The 19,254-nt window shown below is 40.0% G+C and overlaps 1 protein-coding gene across 3 annotated transcripts in view; it reads left to right on the top strand.

Moving 5' to 3' along the window:
- Nucleotides 1-18,828, top strand: part of LOC137629522 (transforming growth factor beta regulator 1) — a 67,254-nt gene extending 48,426 nt beyond the window's left edge. For all 3 annotated transcript variants that reach the window (XM_068360908.1, XM_068360907.1, XM_068360909.1), the window contains 7 exons: nt 1,029-1,166; nt 3,785-3,887; nt 13,785-13,963; nt 14,087-14,232; nt 14,446-14,565; nt 16,615-16,744; nt 18,645-18,828. In XM_068360908.1, the coding sequence (XP_068217009.1) occupies nt 1,029-1,166; nt 3,785-3,887; nt 13,785-13,963; nt 14,087-14,232; nt 14,446-14,565; nt 16,615-16,744; nt 18,645-18,764 (936 nt within the window). In that variant the 3' untranslated portion in view covers nt 18,765-18,828. The remainder of the gene's footprint in view (nt 1-1,028; nt 1,167-3,784; nt 3,888-13,784; nt 13,964-14,086; nt 14,233-14,445; nt 14,566-16,614; nt 16,745-18,644) is intronic.
- Nucleotides 18,829-19,254: the final 426 nt, after the last annotated feature.

The following is a 19,254-nucleotide window of genomic DNA, read 5'->3' as shown; positions in this document are numbered from 1 at the left end:
GCACTGGCAGATCCAAGAAAGAGGTGTCAGGGAAGACAGTCTTTTTCTGGTTTCGTGAGAGTATTCGTAGAGGGTACACCTCGACTAACTGACATTGTACTAGCTAGAACCAGAGCTCACAAGTCAGGAGTATTGTCCTTACTCTTACCTGTCAATTAAGTGAAGTAGTCTAGGAAAGGCAGACCACCTTCATGACCTTATACTAGCGAGAGTATACCCACAAGTTCCTTGACAGTTTTGTTTTTGGACCTGTGATGGCTGCTCAAGTTGTTGTGTAACTACCCCAGCTCCCACACGGGACAAGGATACATCTTGTCATTGGTAACGTATAAATGTAAGTCTGCAATGAATGGTAGTATGACTGGCTCCTCCTCATTCTTCTGTCCCCCTCTCTCTGGGACTAAGCAGTCTAAATGTTACATGCTAGATTAGACCTGATGCTAGTAAATTACACTTTGTAGCTCTATTCTTTAGATGTAAAGAAATGTGTTATCGGGGATGGTGGATCTTATACCAACCCAACGATCATCATACAAGGTATATATTTCTAACTGATGTCCCCTTCGGGGGAAGGGGATCTCTATTTTAACTGGGTACATGCTTGCATGTACAGGCTAGGTTCTATCATCTTTTCATCCCTATGAAAATCAGTTAAGAGGTTGCTGGAGTCTCCGCTTTGCTTCTGTATAGATCAAGCGGTGATCACTTCCAGGGAAAAAAGTGGACCACCCAGTTAGGTTTTAAAGGGTCAAAAGTGAAGGCTCTTTGACTGAAAACACCCTTATCACCTTGATAACACTCGTTATCTAACTTAAACGACTGTCTCTAGCTTGCGCTGAAACAGTCTCCCTAATTAAAGGACTCAGATTTGTATAGTTAAGGAAAATACAAATTACTTTAAAAATTTGAGATATTTTTAAGATTTGTTAGTCTAAAATGCTCTGATATGATAAAAGTTTCCCAGCAGTTGATGAAAGATGTTATGATATACTGTATTACCAAGTAACAAATTTTCTTGTATTTATCAGGAGAATGCAGCCCTTTGCGACTTGGTGGCTGAGGTACAGCAACAAGTAGTAGTCGCAACTGAGGAGAGGGCATTTTTGTTAAAGAGGTTGTGCCATCACCAGACCACTGCTGACCATCACAGTCAGCTTACTACAAAGGTATTATTCTTAGTTTTAGAATGAGTTTGTATCTTTAAGGAGTAACTAAGTATAATTGTTGTACAGTATTGTAAAATTTCTGCTTTTATTTTAATTATGTGGACAGCATTCAAGGTTATGCTTATACAGTGTATTGTATTTTTTATGTTATTTGGGCTACATAATAAATTTAATTTTCCCACTAACCTTTAGTTTGAGATTCCATTTATGAAGGCTTGTACATTAGATCATTCAAAGTTGCTGTAATTTCATGGAAAACCTCCTAGTCTACAGTATGTTATGGCTGACAGAGAAACAGTTGAAAGGTTTAAAGGTTACTTATGAATGGCATAGGCAAGGGCTAAGACAATGTCCTTAAGACTGACCATATATACATTTGATCAGCACCCAAGCCTCCTCTCCACCCAAGCTACAACCAGGAAGGGCCAAACAATGGCTGCTGAGGTCTCGGTAGGTAGACCTATAGGTTCCCCCAAACCCCCATCCCCAGCTCACAGGGATGGTGAGTTTGCTGACTACTAGAAACTATTGAGCATTAGCATGTCTCGAACTCTCATCTAGCAAAGTACTGTTCTTGAAATATTTTATTTTGATTGGTTATTCTTCTTTTGTAGTTTATTTATTTCCTTGTTTCCTTTCCTCACTGGGCTATATTTCCTAGTTGGAGCCTTTGGGCTCATAGCATCTTGCTTTTCCAACTAGGGTTATAGACTGGCTAGTAATGATAATAACCCTCCCAGAATACAGACCACTGCCTAGACAGGGTTGACTAATATACTAGGTAACCCAATGTACTGCACTACATTATTTTCACATGCTTTCTATTACAGTATTGTACTCTAGTTTATACTATTTTACAGAGGTAATTTTACATTATTAACAGAGCTTCAGTACAAGATAAGAACTACACCCGCTGATACTATAGATTGAAAAATTCCCTAATTGTTGATGGTTAAAATGCACCCAAAATTGAAAACAAATGTACAAAAATTCTGTAATGAAGCATAATTATCTTTTTAAAATCAGGGTTTTTTTTTTTTACAATGCAATAATATTGTATGCTTGAACTAGTCAGTCAAGTAACGACATCCAATGCCAGGCTTTAAGTCTTAGCCTTCGGTATTGTATTTTGTATACAGTACAGTACAGTACTTTGAATGTAAAATTTCTATGCAAAGGGGTTACCGCAGAATAGATTACATGTGTTAGTTATAAAGTTGTCATATATATTTGTTCGTTATTCATTACTTTGCTGTGCAGGGAGGGAAAAGGAGCAAAGACCTGGTGCAAAGAAGTGAAAAAGCTGAGTTGCACGCAGAAGTCTTAATTGCAAATACTTGAAACTTTATTTAAATATTATACGTATCTTTACTTTGCGAATAACCGAAACCGCGAAGATAGAATCCACGAATACTGAGGGCCAACTGTATACTCTTGCTATGTTAAGTTATGTGTGATTTTTTCACTAATTTTTTAGTTTTAACTCATTATTACAAGTTACGTTTCTAATACTGTATTCTCAAAATGCACACTTCTCTACCTGAAAACAAACAAAAGTTCCTTTCTTAGTCCCTATATCCCTTACGCCGAGTGACTAGTCTGCGAGGTAGTTGTTGCTCCTGGTAGCCGATTGGAGCAATCATACCTATACAGTATCATCGTTAAGTATTACAGTATATTCATCATCGTGTCTGTACAGTTAACTAGTGTTGAGCTCCCAGTACAGTTAATATTTTATGTATTTCAGTCAGGCTTTGTAGCTTCTGCCATGGGCTGATCTCATGGCAATTTCAGATGGTGGTGATAAACTCCCGAGCTATTAATGCAGATGCTATTTCCCTTCCATTTTTTGTCAATTTAAGTTTTGTTGATGATTCTTTGAATATTCATGAAGTTCAGGTAATACAGTACTTTAAAGTAAAAGAGTTATCATAAAGTGATAATTCTGATGAAGGTTCAAAGGTTGCTCATGTATGGCAGAAGCAAGGGACAGTGACAGTACCCTGGAGACTGATGAGATATACATATGATCAGTGCCCAAGCCCCCTCTCCGCCCAAGCTAGGATCAAGGAGGGCTAGGCAATTGCGGCTGATGACTCGGCAGGTAGACCTATAGGCTCTCTCAAAATCCCATTCGTAGCTCACGAGGATGGTGAGGTTGCAGACACTATTAGGAACTATCGAGCTTGAGCTGGATTCAAATTCCAGTCCTGCAGATTGCCAGGCAGAGATATTTACAATAGGCTACCACCAAAGTAAAATTTAATATATTGGTTATTTTACTGGTACTCATTTATTCTTTTCACTTACCATTTTATTATGTTTTTTTTATATATTTACATTTTTTTCTTTTTTAATATAGACTAAAGTACTATACAGTACCGTTGAATATGATGTTTCACAAGATATCCATGTTCAAAAGCAGTTAGAGAAGTTGTTATTGTTATTTTTTTCCTGTCGTGTAAACCGTCATTTCAGTCGTAATTTGCTATATCTGGTGTGGGCCTGAGACCATAGCTCAGTGAGAAATTTTAAATAAACACAGTTCCCCACACAGAGTTGGTTTATAGGTTTTGTTAATGTTGTGGATTTATTTACTCACTTTTCTTTATTCACAGAGCAACAATTATCTCATTTTGGGCAGTGGAAGTGTTGAAAACTGGGACGGCAAGAAGCCTAAACCAACTGTCGTGAAACGGAAGCCTGCGGAAATTAGTCAAGGTAACTACTAATAGAATGTTTATTTATACCTCTGGAAGGATGATCAAATGTATGGTCTTATTATGCTTTTAGGTGTTTTCGATTATTATTTGGAGGACTCTCCTGGTGAGCACTTCTATTTAGATGAAAAGGGAAATCCATTGTGTTCTTAAAGGCTCTCTTTGTATTTTATTACTCAATGCATTTTAAAGAAATATTAATGTGGACTTGCACCCCTATAGATAGTATTGTCAAATTCTGGGTAACAGCTTATAAGTTTTCAATATTAAACTTACCCGATAATCATGTAGCTGTCAACTCCGTTGCCCGACAGAATTCTATGGAGGGATACGCCAGCTATCACAATACTAGAAGGGGGTGTACTTACCAGCGCCACCTGTGGCCAGGTACTCAATCATTTGTTGTTTACACCTCCTCAATTATTCCTCTGTCGTGCTTCCGGCTAGACGTTCTGGGATACGCTCATGGTCTTCGAGTTTATTCATGGATATTTGGTGAAGTATTCTCTTAGATTAACGGCTGTCGCATACTGGAATCCTTTTTATATTAGCTAGTTAGCTTTTATATAAACTCTGATTAACGGTTAATGAATTTTTGCTTGTTTTTTGGATCACCCTTTGACTTACTCTTTGAAACAAGATGTCTGACGTTTCGCAAGCTCCCTCCCATAGACGATGTAGGTCTTGCAATAGGCGTATTCCGAAGGTCTCGGTAGATCCTCACACCGCTTGTTCTGACTGTAGGGACAGGCCCTGTCTATTAGAAAATCGGTGTGAGGAGTGCGCCGGACTTTCGGAATTGGATTTTGTACGTCTTTTAAAATATTCATCCAAGTTAGAGAGAACTAGAGCTAGGAGAAGTTCTTCTCACTCTTCTATGTTTTCCTCACCTCATGATCCCCTACCTTTTCCTACCCCTGTAGTGGCTACCCCCGAACCTACTGTGTGCCCTCCGCCTGATATGTCAACTGTTTTGCGTGCTATTCAGGCTTTAGGAGATAAAGTAGAATCAGTGGTAAGTGACCATAAGTCTCTGATGGCCGAGGTTAAAGAACTGAAGGTCAAGAGTGCAGTGGGTGGAAATAGTGCCAGTGCTGTGACGAGTGCTAGTGTCTGTGCAGTGCCAAGTGCTAGTGGTGCCAGTGTGGTGCGTGAGGATTTTTCTGTGCGAGCCAGTCGTCCTCCCAGTCCGGGACCTCTTGCAAGCTCCCATGCCCAGGGGAGAAGCAATGTCGAAGGGCTTAAGGGTTCGACAGGCCTTGTTAGGCGCACAGAATTATCCTCGGTGGTTGCGGGCGTGTCTTCCTTAGACCGTCACTCCCACCTGCAGACGATTGAGCCCGTCTTCTCGTCCGCTGATCTTCATGCAGGGAAGAAACGTTGGTCTCAGGTCTCGAGACCGCTGAAACGTAGAGTTCAGTCAGCGAGTGCTCAGCCAGGTTGCAGTCATTGGCTCAGCTCCGACTCGCCTCTGTCATCGATCGACAGTACTCCGCCCAAGAGGAGTAAGGTTCTGCCTATACAGACCCCGACTGTGACTTTACCTCAGTCTTTTATCGCTTCTGCCGACCCCAAGTGGACCCTGCTTCAGTCCATGCAAGTTCAGCTTTCGGACTTAATGCGTGAATGTCGGGCTGAGAGTGTTGCACCTCCTGCACTCCCTCCACCTGTTCTCGCTGCACCTGTGCTCGCCCAGCCTGCACCTGCTCCGCCTGTGCTCTCCCAGCCTGCACCTGCTCCGCCTGCACTCCCTGCACCTGTGCTCGCCCAGCCTGCACCTGCTCCGCCTGTGCTCGCCCAGCCTGCACCTGCTCCGCCTGGTCGCAGCACCATCTGCCAGGCGTACGATATTGAACCACTTTCGGAGTTTGCTGTTCACAGTGTTGTTCAGCCTCAGCCTTCTTTAAGGCAATCTCTGCTTAGGGATCAGGAGAGTTACACTCTTCCTCCTCCTCCCCTTGTTGCTCCACCAGTGGTGCAACTCTCGGTTGGGGTACAACAACCTCTCCCCTCCGTGAGTCTGTCTGCTGCACCAGCGCTGCACCGAGTTCAACCCTCATCTAGGCAAGCTCATCTACACCATGCACTTGCGCCTCAGGAGCCTCAGCTTGCTAGAACTTTACCTTGTTCTGCGCAGCCTCAACCCTCTCATGCTCCACTCATCTCTCAGGAACAGGAACGGACTACTCCGCCTCCGTCCTCCGCTCAGCTGGTGCAATCCTTGGGTGCAACTCTTGCTAGGAGTCAACCTCCTTCACCCTTGCACCTGCCTTCTGCTCCGACTGTTGTTCAACCTATGCAGTCTGAACCTCAGGTTCTCCCTCAAGTTGAGGAAACCTCTGTTGTTGTTCCTACCCGTTCTGACTCTGCGGTTCAGCATTCTGGTCCTTTTGCTTCGCTACCTTCTGCTGATGAAGTGGCGGATGATGAGGAGGCACATCTTGATCCCTCATCAGACGTGGAGGAGTCTAAGCTTTCTCCATTGTCTGTTGATTTTAGAAAGGTCTTGGCTCTACTCAGGGAGCTTTACCCTGACCACTTCGTCTCTGCTGTTCCCCGCTCTCCTCCATCTGAGTTTTCGCTAGGCGTGCAACAAGCTAAGTCGAGCTATACTAAGCTTGTCCTAGCTAGATCCTCCAAGAGGGCCTTAAGGACCTTAGGGGAGTGGCTTCAGTCTAAACAACACCTGGGCAAGACTTTCTTCATGTTCCCTCCAACGAAGCTCGCATCGAAAGGTTGTGTTTGGTATGCCACAGGGGAAGCACCAGGCTTGGGAGTTCCTGCCTCTGCCCAGGCTGACTTCTCAAGTCTGGTGGACTCGCCTAGGAGGACTGCGATGAGACGCTCGAAGGTTTGTTGGACCTTCTCAGACCTGGATCATCTTCTGAAAGGGTTGTTCAGAGCGTTCGAAATGTTCAATTTTCTCGACTGGTGCCTGGGAGCCCTCAGCAAGAAAACATCTTCTGCGGACAAAGACTCTGCCATGTTGATTATGTCCTGCATGGATAAGGCTATCAGGGATGGATCGGGTGAGCTAGCGTCGTTATTTGTATCAGGGGTGTTGAAGAAAAGAGAACAACTGTGTTCCTTCCTCTCAGCCAGCATTACACCGTGCCAGCGGTCACAGCTCCTTTTTGCTCCACTCTCAAAGTTCCTCTTTCCCGAGGAGCTAGTTAAGGACTTGTCGGCTGCCCTGATACAGAAGGACACGCACGATCTTGTAGCTTCATCGGCTCGTAAGTCTAAGGTTACCACCTCTGTCCCCAAGACTTACCGCTCTCCAGTGGCTGATACCCCGGCCACTAGGTTCATACCGCCCTTTCGTGGTAGAGCCCCCAGCCGAGGAAGCTCCCGTCCAGTCTCTCACAGGGGCAAGTCTAAGAAAGGACCCAGGACATCAAAGGGAAAGCACTGACTCTCAGAATCTCCAGACAACAGTAGGTGCCAGGCTCAAGATCTTCTGGCAAGCCTGGGAGAAGAGAGGTGCAGACGCACAGTCTGTCAGTTGGCTGAGGTACGGTTACAGGATTCCATTCTGCCTCAAACCGCCTCTGACCACATCGCCCATCAACCTCTCTCCCAACTACAAAGAAGAGGACAAGAGGCTAGCATTGCAACAGGAGGTGTCGCTACTTGTGCAGAAGAAGGCAGTGGTTATAGTCCGGGATCATCAATCCCCGGGCTTCTACAACCGTCTCTTTCTTGTGGCCAAAAAGACAGGAGGTTGGAGACCGGTGCTGGACATCAGCTCTCTCAACGAGTATGTCACCAAGCAGACGTTCACTATGGAGACGACCAAGTCGGTCTTAGCAGCGGTCAGACAGGAGGACTGGATGGTCTCGTTGGACTTGAAAGATGCATACTTTCACGTTCCCATTCATCCAGACTCCCAACCTTTCCTGAGATTCGTTTTCGGAAAGGTTGTCTATCAGTTCCAAGCCCTGTGTTTTGGCCTAAGCACAGCTCCTATGGTCTTTACTCATCTGATGAGGAATGTAGCGAAATTCCTGCACTTATCGAACATCAGAGCCTCCCTCTACCTAGACGACTGGCTGTTGAGAGCCTCCACGAGTCGTCGTTGTCTGGAGAACCTCTCTTGGACTTTAGATCTAATCAGAGACCTAGGTCTATTAGTCAATTTAGAGAAATCTCAACTCATTCCCTCCCAATCCATTGTGTACCTGGGAATGGAGATTCAGAGTCGGGATTTTCGGGCTTTTCCATCGGTCCCCAGGATAAACCAAGCCCTACAGTGCATCATGAGCATGCTGAAGAGGAGCAATTGCTCAGTGAGACAGTGGATGAGTCTCACAGGGACCCTCTCATCTCTGGCCCTGTTTGTCGAGCTGGGGAGACTCCACCTCCGCCCTCTTCAATTCCATCTTGCAGCTCATTGGGACAAGGGCTCGACTCTAGAAGCAGTCTCTATCCCTATCAACCAAGAGATGAAGACCACTCTCCGGTGGTGGAAGCACAATCTTCTTCTCAAGGAGGGTCTATCATTGGCCATCCAGACCCCCCATCTTCATCTCTTCTCGGATGCATCGGACTCGGGCTGGGGTGCGACCTTGGACGGACGGGAATGCTCAGGAGTGTGGAACAAGGAACAAGGATTACTCCACATCAATTGCAAGGAACTGTTAGCAGTCCATCTTGCCCTGTTGAACTTCAAGTCCCTCCTGCTAGGCAAAGTGGTGGAGGTCAATTCAGACAACACCACAGCCTTGGCTTACATCTCCAAGCAAGGAGGGACCCATTCGAGGAGCCTTTACGAGATCGCAAGGGACCTCCTCATTTGGTCAAGAGGTCTAAACCTCACTCTGGTCACGAGGTTCATCCAGGGCGATATGAATGTTTCAGCGGATCGCCTCAGCAGAAGGAATCAGGTCATTCCCACGGAATGGACCCTCCACAAGAGTGTGTGCAACAGACTTTGGACGTTGTGGGGTCAACCTACCATAGACCTGTTTGCCACCTCCATCACCAAGAGACTTCCGCTTTATTGTTCCCCTGTTCCAGACCCTGCAGCGGTTCATGTAGATGCTTTTCTTCTGAACTGGTCCCATCTCGACCTGTACGCATTCCCTCCGTTCAAGATTATAAACAAAGTTCTGCAGAAATTCGTCTCGCACGAAGGGACACGGCTGACGCTGGTTGCTCCCCTTTGGCCTGCAAGAGAATGGTACACAGAGGTACGTCAATGGCTAGTCGACTTCCCCAGGACTCTACCTCTAAGAGTGGACCTTCTACGTCAACCACACGTAGACAGGTTGCACCCAAACCTCCACGCTCTTCGACTGACTGCCTTCAGACTGTCGAAAGATTCGCTAGAGCTAGAGGCTTTTCGAAGGAGGCAGCCAGTGCGATTGCCAGAGCTAGAAGAATTTCCACTCGTAGAGTCTACCAGTCTAAGTGGGAGGTCTTCCGAAGCTGGTGTAGAGCCAATTCAATATCCTCTACCAATACCTCTGTGATCCAAATAGCTGACTTCCTTCTTCATCTTAGGAATGAGAGATCCCTTTCAACATCCACGATTAAAGGGTATAGGAGCATGTTGGCCTCTGTCCTCCGCCACAGGGGTTTGGACCTGTCTTCCAACAAGGACCTTCAAGACATTCTCAAGTCTTTTGAGACGTCTAAAGAACGTCGTCTTTCCACTCCAGGCTGGAATCTGGACGTAGTCTTAAGGTTCCTTATGACATCTAGGTTCGAACCTCTCCAGTCAGCTTCCTTCAAGGATCTTACCCTCAAGACTGCTTTTCTCGTTTGCCTTGCAACAGCTAAGAGAGTCAGTGAGGTTCATGCCTTCAGCAAGAACATTGGTTTCACAACCGAATCAGCTACATGTTCTTTTCAGCTTGGATTCCTAGCAAAGAACGAGCTTCCTTCACGTCCTTGGCCTAGATCGTTCGAAATACCTAGCCTCTCCAACATGGTAGGTAACGAACTAGAGAGGGTTCTTTGCCCTGTCAGAGCTCTCAAATATTATCTGAAGAGGTCTAAACCTATTCGAGGACAGTCAGAAGCCTTATGGTGTGCCATCAAGAAACCCTCGAGACCCATGTCCAAGAATGGGCTTTCGTACTATATAAGGCTTCTGATCAGAGAAGCTCATTCTCACTTAAAGGAGGAAGACCTTGCATTGCTGAAGGTAAGGACCCATGAAGTAAGAGCTGTAGCTACTTCGTTGGCCTTTAATAAAAACCGTTCTCTGCAGAGCATTATGGATGCAACCTATTGGAGGAGCAAGTCAGTGTTTGCATCATTTTATCTGAAAGATGTCCAGTCTCTTTACGAGAACTGCTACACCCTGGGACCATTCGTAGCAGCGAGTGCAGTAGTAGGTGAGGGCTCAGCCACTACATTCCCATAATCCCATAACCTTTTTAACCTTTCTCTTGAATACTTTTGTTGTTGTTTTATGGTTGTTACGGTAGGCTAAGAAGCCTTCCGCATCCTTGGATTTGGCGGGTGGTCTATTCATTCTTGAGAAGCGCCTGGGTTAAAGGTTTGGTAGAGGTCCTTTAGTAGGGTTGCAACCCCTTGTACTTTGGCACCTTTGGGTTGATTCAGCCTCCAAGAGGAACGCTGCGCTCAGTAAGGAAGACGAACTTTAAATAAAAGGCAGAGTAACGGTTCTATTCGACTTCCTTACCAGGTACTTATTATTTCATTGTTATTTGAGATAACTGTTATATGAAATTTGGGGATACTTAGCTATCCTTTAATCATGTACACTGGTTTTCACCCACCTCCCTGGGTGTGAATCAGCTACATGATTATCGGGTAAGTTTAATATTGAAAAATGTTATTTTTATTAATAAAATAAATTTTTGAATATACTTACCCGATAATCATGATTTAATCGACCCTCCCTTTCCTCCCCAGAGAGAACCAGTGGACCGAGGAATAATTGAGGAGGTGTAAACAACAAATGATTGAGTACCTGGCCACAGGTGGCGCTGGTAAGTACACCCCCTTCTAGTATTGTGATAGCTGGCGTATCCCTCCATAGAATTCTGTCGGGCAACGGAGTTGACAGCTACATGATTATCGGGTAAGTATATTCAAAAATTTATTTTATTAATAAAAATAACATATTTCAGTCTTCAGAAAGCCCTTCAAAGACAAGTAATAGACAAATCTGATCTTAGAACACTTGAAGATATCTAAACAGGAAGTACAGCAATACTAAAACTATATAAAGATAGTGTGAAAATCCAGAATGAGAAATGAGTTAGACAGGGAGATCCCATTCTCCTAAATTATTCACAAGATGCTTTAAAGAAGTTTTTAAATATTTAGACTGGGAAAATGTAGGAATTAATATTAATGGGGAGTACTTTAAAAACTTGAGATTTGTAGATGTCATAGTTCTGTTTAGTGAATCGTAGGAGGAATTGCAAAAGATGATTGAAGATTTGAATAGAAAAAGCAGAAAAGTAGGTCTGAAAATGAATAGATTAAAACTAAGATATTGTTCAATGAAAATGCCGAGACAACAAATATGGGTTATGGACGAACCTCTAGAGATTGTTGATGAATATACTTACTTAGGACAGACAGTAAGTGTTTCCCCATGACTTGAGACCAACAATAAAAGTAAAATAACCATAGGATGGAGAGCTTTTGGTAAACAAAATGTGGTTATGAAGAGTAAAATGCCACTTTCTCTAAAAAGAAAAGTATTTAATCAGATGGTCCTACCAGTATTAACTTATGCATCAGAAACTTGGAGCCTTACTAAAGCCTTAGAACATAAGCTAGTTATAACTCAAAGAGCTACGGAAAGAAAAATGATGCAATTAACACTGAGACAGAAAAAGAACAAAATAAAGTACAGGATATTTTAACATTAAGAAAAAAAATGGGCATTGGCAGGACATATAATGAGAATGACAGCTAATAGATGGACAAAAAAAAAAAAAAAAATGGGTCCCAAGAGATGGGAAATAAAGCAAGGGAAGGAAGAGAAGATGATAGATTGATGAGCTAAGAAAATTTGCTGGTATAGATGGGCATAGAAAGGCTATAGACAGATGGGAGTAGGACATGTCTGAGGACTTTGAAAAACGGTGAAAGTACTGTAGTATTTATATAAAATTTCTGATGATTTGATAACACTTATATAGTAATGTAAAATTTTGCATTTTGAATGAAAAAGAAGTCTTTAAAGATATCATTGGATGATATAAAATATGCTCAACTTTACTTATCATTCTTTTTCCATATTTTTATTACAACAGAAAAAAAAATTCCTGTCTTTATGGCCATTTTTTTCTTGCTCTTTCCAACAAACATTTTTTACCACAACACCTGCAGGAAAGCTTTAAAGGCAAGGAAGTAATATTTTTATGTTGTATTACAAATATGTGAAGGTTATGTTGAGCAGTGTTGAACATATTTAATTTAATCATGTTATAATATCTGTGAAAAAAGTGCAAATTTTTTAACACTTAAAGTTATCAGATTATCAGAAATTTTACAAAAACTGTAATTTCATTATCATTCAAACTAAAATACCATACTTTGTTTTAAGGAAAGAAGTAAATATTTAAGGTATTTGTCTGAGCATTTAGCGTAATAATGTGTATTCAAAGGAAAGTCTGTGTAACTAGCGGAATGCACAAGACTGTCAAATCCCTGAAGGAACCTATACTTTCCTATTGTGGTAATGCAACACAAATATCCAATCACAGGACATGCTAAATCCACTTCCATTCTTTTAATATAAAATTTGATTTATTTTGGAGTTCTTCGAAAAAGTGAACGGTGATAGGATAGATAGGGGAAGAGCTTATCAAGGCTTCCTTAGGTAAAAAATGTTTCTATGTTAGTGTTGCAGCTAGGATTTCCATTCATACTTAGCCTTATATTCTAGCAGTTTTGCTTTTATGGTGTATAGCAAAATAGCTTGACTGAAGTATGTATATATGAAAATACCTACTGATGTTAATACTAGAGTAATAGTTTTAACATTGTTATATCATACTTGGTAATTGCTAGGAAATTTTGATGTTAAGAGTTACCCCTTTACTTGAAAAATATTTACATCAAATGTATTAGTATTTTGTTTAAAATTTACTGTGAAATTATTTGTATAAACTTATGCTAGTTCAAAATTCAGAATGATATATATTTTAACCAAATCAATGCAAGTTCAAAAGTATGAATTATAATTTCATCAAGTGTATGCATATTTTGTTTATAATTCAGTATTTCAATTCAAGTTCTTCAATTTTTTAATGCTATGTATTCAGTATGATTTATATCCAATGCTGAACAACTATTTTGATTTGTGCATAAGGGAGAAAATGGGTGAGTTCTCTTGCTTGAGGGTACACTCAGGCACACTATTCTATCTTATTTCTCATCCTCTTGGTTTTTTAAGTTTTTATAATTTATATATGAAATGTTTATTTAAATGTTGTTTCTGTTATTGAAATATTTTACTTTAATTGTTAGTTACTTTTCTTGTAGTTTCCTTATTCCTTTCCTCACTGGGGTATTTTCCCTGTCGGAGCCCTCGGGCTTATAGCATTCTGCTTTTCCAACTAGGGAAGTAATAATGATAATATCTGAATTTTTAAACTTTTGACTACTTATCTTATTTTCTTGCAGATATTTCTTTTTATAAGTAAGTATTATTTTTCTATGTTTTCTTTCTTAACAATAACTAGCGGGTGGATGGTTAATCCTCGCTTAAAGTCTTATGGCTCATCTTTCAGCTTCTCCAAAAGTAATACCCCTATAAATAGCTACAGGTTTGTTTTGTTGGGAAAAATCCAGATTACTTCCAAATTTGTCATTTGTTGAAGTAAGTATTATATTTTAATGTTTCTTTCTTAATAAGGTATTCTTAAAATGAGTTATATTTAAGTTTTTTCTTATATTCCAGGAAGTAGCACAACTACTACCACATTGATGTCTACAGTGGCATCATCTGAGAAAGCAAAGTCCAGGAGAAGCAGCAGTAGCAAGCCCAAGAGACTTTGCCCTCCTATCACCTTAGATTCAGCTGGGCGTCCTATCTTTCCCATTACTCTGGGACCTCTTACTATACACAGTCTTGGAGAGGTCAGTAATTAGTTGACCATTATAGTTGTTAAGTTCTGAATATTGTATTTTTAGATCTAAGCTTGTATATATTACATTACACAATATGTTTTCACTTCAGTCCATCGTTATTGTCGTTTTCAGATTGTTAGTGAACGAGAGGCATACCACACTGAACAGTGCATTTATCCTGTTGGTTTTTGTTCATCTAGGATGTATGCAAGCCTACATGATCCTTTACGCCCTGTTCTCTATACTTGCAAGATCTTGGATGGCGGCCATAGTCCAAGGTATTTATTAGAATCTAGAATTTTCCTTAGATTTGGTCTTATTTTGTTGAATAGTAATGATGAATTACACATTTTATTTTGAATTTTAACTTTTTTATTTGTTACTTATGTAATGCAATAACTATAAATTACTTTTATTTGATGGTGACTATAAGATTTGAATACTAGTTGTGAATTTTATTGAGTTATATTTAATTTTGTGTCATCTTATAGATTTGAAGTTGTGTGTGAGGATGAGGAAGATGCTGTTGTTGGTAACTCCCCTACACAGTGTCATAATCATATACTTCAGACTATCAATAGTGCTCTCGACATGGATCTACTCACAATACGGTATGATATAGATATTAATTTTCATATTCATCAACCATTTTTTTTTTTATGCTTTAAGTATTTTTAACTCCACCAACAAAGTTGGAAGGAGGTTATGTTTTTGCCCCTGTTTGTGTGTTTGTTTGTGAACAGCTTCCTGGCCACAATTTTAATCGTAGAGTAACGAAACTTGCAGGGATTAACTCTTATGTAAAAAGCTAGAAATTAATAAATTTTGGAGGGTGAAGGTCAAGGTCAAGCAAAATTTCTAATTCATATAATTGGCTATAAGTTTGGACATCATTGTCACAGAGACTTCAAACTTGGTTCATATTTGAGTGTATAAAAATCCATACCGATTGATGCATGTTAAGGTCAAAGGTCAAGGTAAAGAAAGGTAGAGCAAAAGGTTGAGAAATAAGCTGCCATGGCGTAGGTCTGCACTCTACTGAGCGTCCCTCTAATTTACAATAGTTTTTTCCTCTTCAGCTTGAAAGGAATTATGAGGTGTACTTGCAGCAGGTTTCCATTTTGTGTGTAGGTCTTTATGTGGCTGTTAATTAAAATCTATTCACATATTGTCCTATTCTTTGCAGAACTATCCTAGTTTTACTAACCTTTAATTGAACTAGAATCTCCCATTACTTATTGTGGTACTTTTACCTGCTGCTTGGCATCTATCGTCATTCTATTTTACAACTGTGTTGCTTCAGCATCATTTTTTCCTTGCTCCCCCAGGCTACTTTACCAGCCTATTTTCTGTTTCTGAATTATTTCCAGCTCTTGATTTCTTTCTAACTATATTTTGACCATTTCTGCTCTTGTTAAAATAATATTGGTTTAGTGTGGATCTCTAATACCCTAAATATAATATGAGGGAAAAAAAAAAGATTGTGAAGAATTTGTCACATTGTTCAGTGTTTTTGTGTGAAGGGAAAACAAAAAGGAACTGGCATACATCCAAATGAGGACTTATAGAATAAGTTCTCTCTTCCAGCTTTTAATGGCAGAACTGAATTTATATTAAAGTAGCATCAAGGTTTTTTTTTTTATTGTTAATTTCAAGTTTTTGTTGTTTCTTTCTTAAGTGTGTCTCAGTACAAATGGTAAGGGTTGTCGGGTAAGGTCTGTAACATCTTTGTGTTATTGGTGAATCAAGATCTTCATTTTTGGTCTCAACTTCTGTGAGAAATATGTGGTCTGAAAATTACTCATCTATCAAGTACTGGGTGTCATTAGACAGAAATTGATAAGCTATCTCCCATGCCATGATACTAATTGCTAGATAAATCTTTTGTATACCTACGAGTCCTCTCCCAATCACATTGTAACAAGACATTCCCTAACTCCATCGGTAAGTGTGCCACCCATGCCATTCTTGCCTCTGGTCATATTGACTCTGTTCCGTCCCCGGTATGATGCTACAGCATTAGCTTCCGTTCATGTGCCACAACGTTTGCTCAAGCAATAAGCAATGGACTTTACGTTTGTAAGCCTTCATTGGTTCAATACCATGTGTGGTCTGTTATTTTCCAACACAAGATCCTTTAAGCACCTGATAGAGCATCCATGGCTTTCTTAGAGCAGCTCCCTCATTGAAAAGTGACCAGTCTTTCAAAATATCCAGCAAAAGTAGATTCCTTAGCCACTCCTACATCAAAGGAACCCTCTTACTATCAATCATGGGCAAGGTTATTTAAGGATTAAAAGGTCACTCATGACCAGCAGAGTTGAGGGAGAGGCATTGTAGGCATTAATTAAGATGGTTTTGTTTCTCCTTTGAGCCCCTAGTTATTCACGCTTTTCAGTCTTCTTTGTCTCCATTCTTACTTCCTTTCTTTCCTCTTATTATTTAACCTTTCAACTTTTACTTTATAGTGTACCTGTGGGATCTTCTCAGCTGCATAGTCTCCTCAGAACCAGCACCCATACCATATGGCCCAAATTCTTTTAATCAAATGATGAATCAAAACTTCAATTAGTCTGTAACTTTACTACAGAAAAGCAGGTCTTCTTATAGTTCAGTGATTAATGTTAGGTCTCTTTTCCTTTTATATTTCACAATTGTAGCCCAGAGGGTAGTGACAGTGATGAACGTGGATGTCGTTTCTTTGGCCTGACTCATCCCAGTGTCCAGAACGTTTTGCAGGCCTGTCCAGGGGCAAGAAAATGTTCAAAATATAAATGGCTGAAGTTTGAGGTAGGTGTAAGAAAATTCCATGTTTTGAGACAAGGTAATTATTGATTTGGTATTTCATTATCTTATGTTAATATTCAGAGTAACCTGAGGGGTAAATATCTTGCTGGAATTTTACTGGCAAGATTTTCAACTACTCTGCATGTATTTATATTGTTCCAGTAACCATATTTAGTTCAGATTTCTGGACGATTACCTCAAACAAAATGGTAGTAATTTGGTAAAGGGGTCTTGCTTGTGGCAAGCATTTCCAAAATAGGGAATAGGAACTCAAGTGTGAAATTCCACCAAATTATAAGAGGCCAGATTTGGATGAAGAGGAATGTCAAGCTTACGCACCTCAGGAAGAAAATGGTAGGAGTTTGGGAAAGAGGTCTTGTTTGTGGTAGGCACTTTCCAAATTGGAGACTAGTAATTTAAGAGTGTGAAAAATCACCAAATTATAGGAGGCCAGATTTGGACGAAGAGGAATATCAGGCTTATGCACCTTAGGAAGACTGTATAGAATACTGAAAGAGGAACCCGAACTGTAAAATTCCTCATTTGTAAACAGATGTAATGTGATTATCTTTAAATTGTTTCAAGTAAGATATTATCCCTGAGTTTAAAATTGGCATTTGTAATAAGAGAACCAGGGTCCCCGTACTGAGGAAGCCTATTCAGTTAGGAATTTTTTTTAAATAGTCTGATTCCCCCAAAATTGAAGCCATAAATACTTTGTACTTAGAAATCAGTAGCCTATAAATCTTATGGTAGAAGGCAATTGTGTATCCACATTTAATGGTAATTATATGTGACAAAGACTGCCAAAATATAGATTTTGGAAGGTGATGGGTATGAACATAATTCTCCAAAGTGAGAGTACATGTGCTGATGAGGAATGTTGCCACCCCCAGGGGATACAGTAATTTGAGAGACAGGATAGATTTTGATAATATTCGGAAGAGGATGGGATCTTCCAAATAGTTTTGTATCTTAAAATTTTCACCACCATAACCTTTATAATACAGTGTAATTCCATCACTTAACCATTGTAGTCCTGATGAAGAGTTATGGGAAAAGAATAAAAAAAAAGTAATTTGAAAGTAACTCGAAGCATATCAATGCCAAGTAATGAATGGAAAAATGTAAATATATTTTTCCGCTTATCCTGAAAACTATCTGGAGCCAAGTTTTTCCAGTACTGCAATTGGTAACGGCCAACTTTAGATCAAACTGTTTACCAGTATCCTTATATACAGTACAGTACAGTACAGTTCTAAGGCATACAGTATATTAATTTATATTAATCTAAACTCTCAATTTCTCTAGGCTAAATTTAAAAGTCTAATTTAATAAGCTTGGCAAAAGCTTCTCTTACATAACATGTAGGTTAATACAAGTTTGAAACAATGTATACAAATAGATGTCTTTTACTAAACAATAGCGTTCAATGTTGATTTCTCTGGTGTATTCCCCCTTCACATCTTGATTCACCATCTATTGAAATAATTGGGGTACCAAAGGATTCTATATTGGGCACAGGGTATTTTTAATAATGACTACAAAGACCTATTGTTTAGCCTCTGCCTGCAGTAGTTTTGCCCATGACCAAATAATGTTTTCTCTAGTAATTCCTAATTTTTGCTTTTATATTCAACAATTATATAAAATAAATATCAACCATTCACTATTAAATTGCTGTACAGCAAAGTTACTATGTTACCATGTAAAAAAATTCATGAATAAAAAATAAAAAACTTAACTATAGTTAGCAAAAAAAACTTTTCTGAAATAGACATGATCTTACTCTGGCTTAAATATTATGGCCTTTCAGTTTATTTTATGTTCTTTCTGTAATATTAGTTAATTAGCTTTGTTTATTAACTAATAAAACTATAATATTCTCTCAACTCATTTATAGGTATGTCGAAGTGAAGCAGAAGTTGAGAGTGTCTTTGAAGCGGAAAAAGAAGCATCTCTCTGTCATGAAGCGCTGTTGAGAAACATAAGATTTGCCAGACATCATGTTACATCACCATAGAGTAGATCTGTAAGTGAAGGAGACCCTAAATGTAAGTTTAAAATTATAGTTGTACCCCAATAAGGTAGATTTGTGTGATTACAAACCTTCTGGATGCAAGTTAAAGATTATGGTTGCTTTGGTGCTGAGATAGGTGTAATAAATGGGAGACAGTGGATTTGTTTATGTTTAAATGCATAGTGCTACATGCAACATGTTTCAGATCCAAATTTGGAGTTTTCAATGAAAAGTTCCTAATTGGACATGCATCAGCATAATAGCCTGTAGGCTGTGTGTTAAAGGAAGGACAGAGAAAGTTCTTAAGAGAACCTTTTAACATGCAAGAAATAATGTTGGATCTTTAAAAAGAAAATTTTAACTCAAAGGACTTGGTTTGCATAGCTAGGAAAAATACAGAATACTTGAAAAAATTTGTGATTTCTTGCTACGCAAAATACAAACTAACATCCTTTATGTAGGGAGACTCACTGCTTAGTGGGTCAGTAGGTCC

This window comes from Palaemon carinicauda, chromosome 37 (assembly GCF_036898095.1).
Source record: "Palaemon carinicauda isolate YSFRI2023 chromosome 37, ASM3689809v2, whole genome shotgun sequence".
NCBI lineage: Eukaryota > Metazoa > Arthropoda > Malacostraca > Decapoda > Palaemonidae > Palaemon > Palaemon carinicauda.
This window is presented reverse-complemented; position numbering and strand designations above follow the sequence as displayed.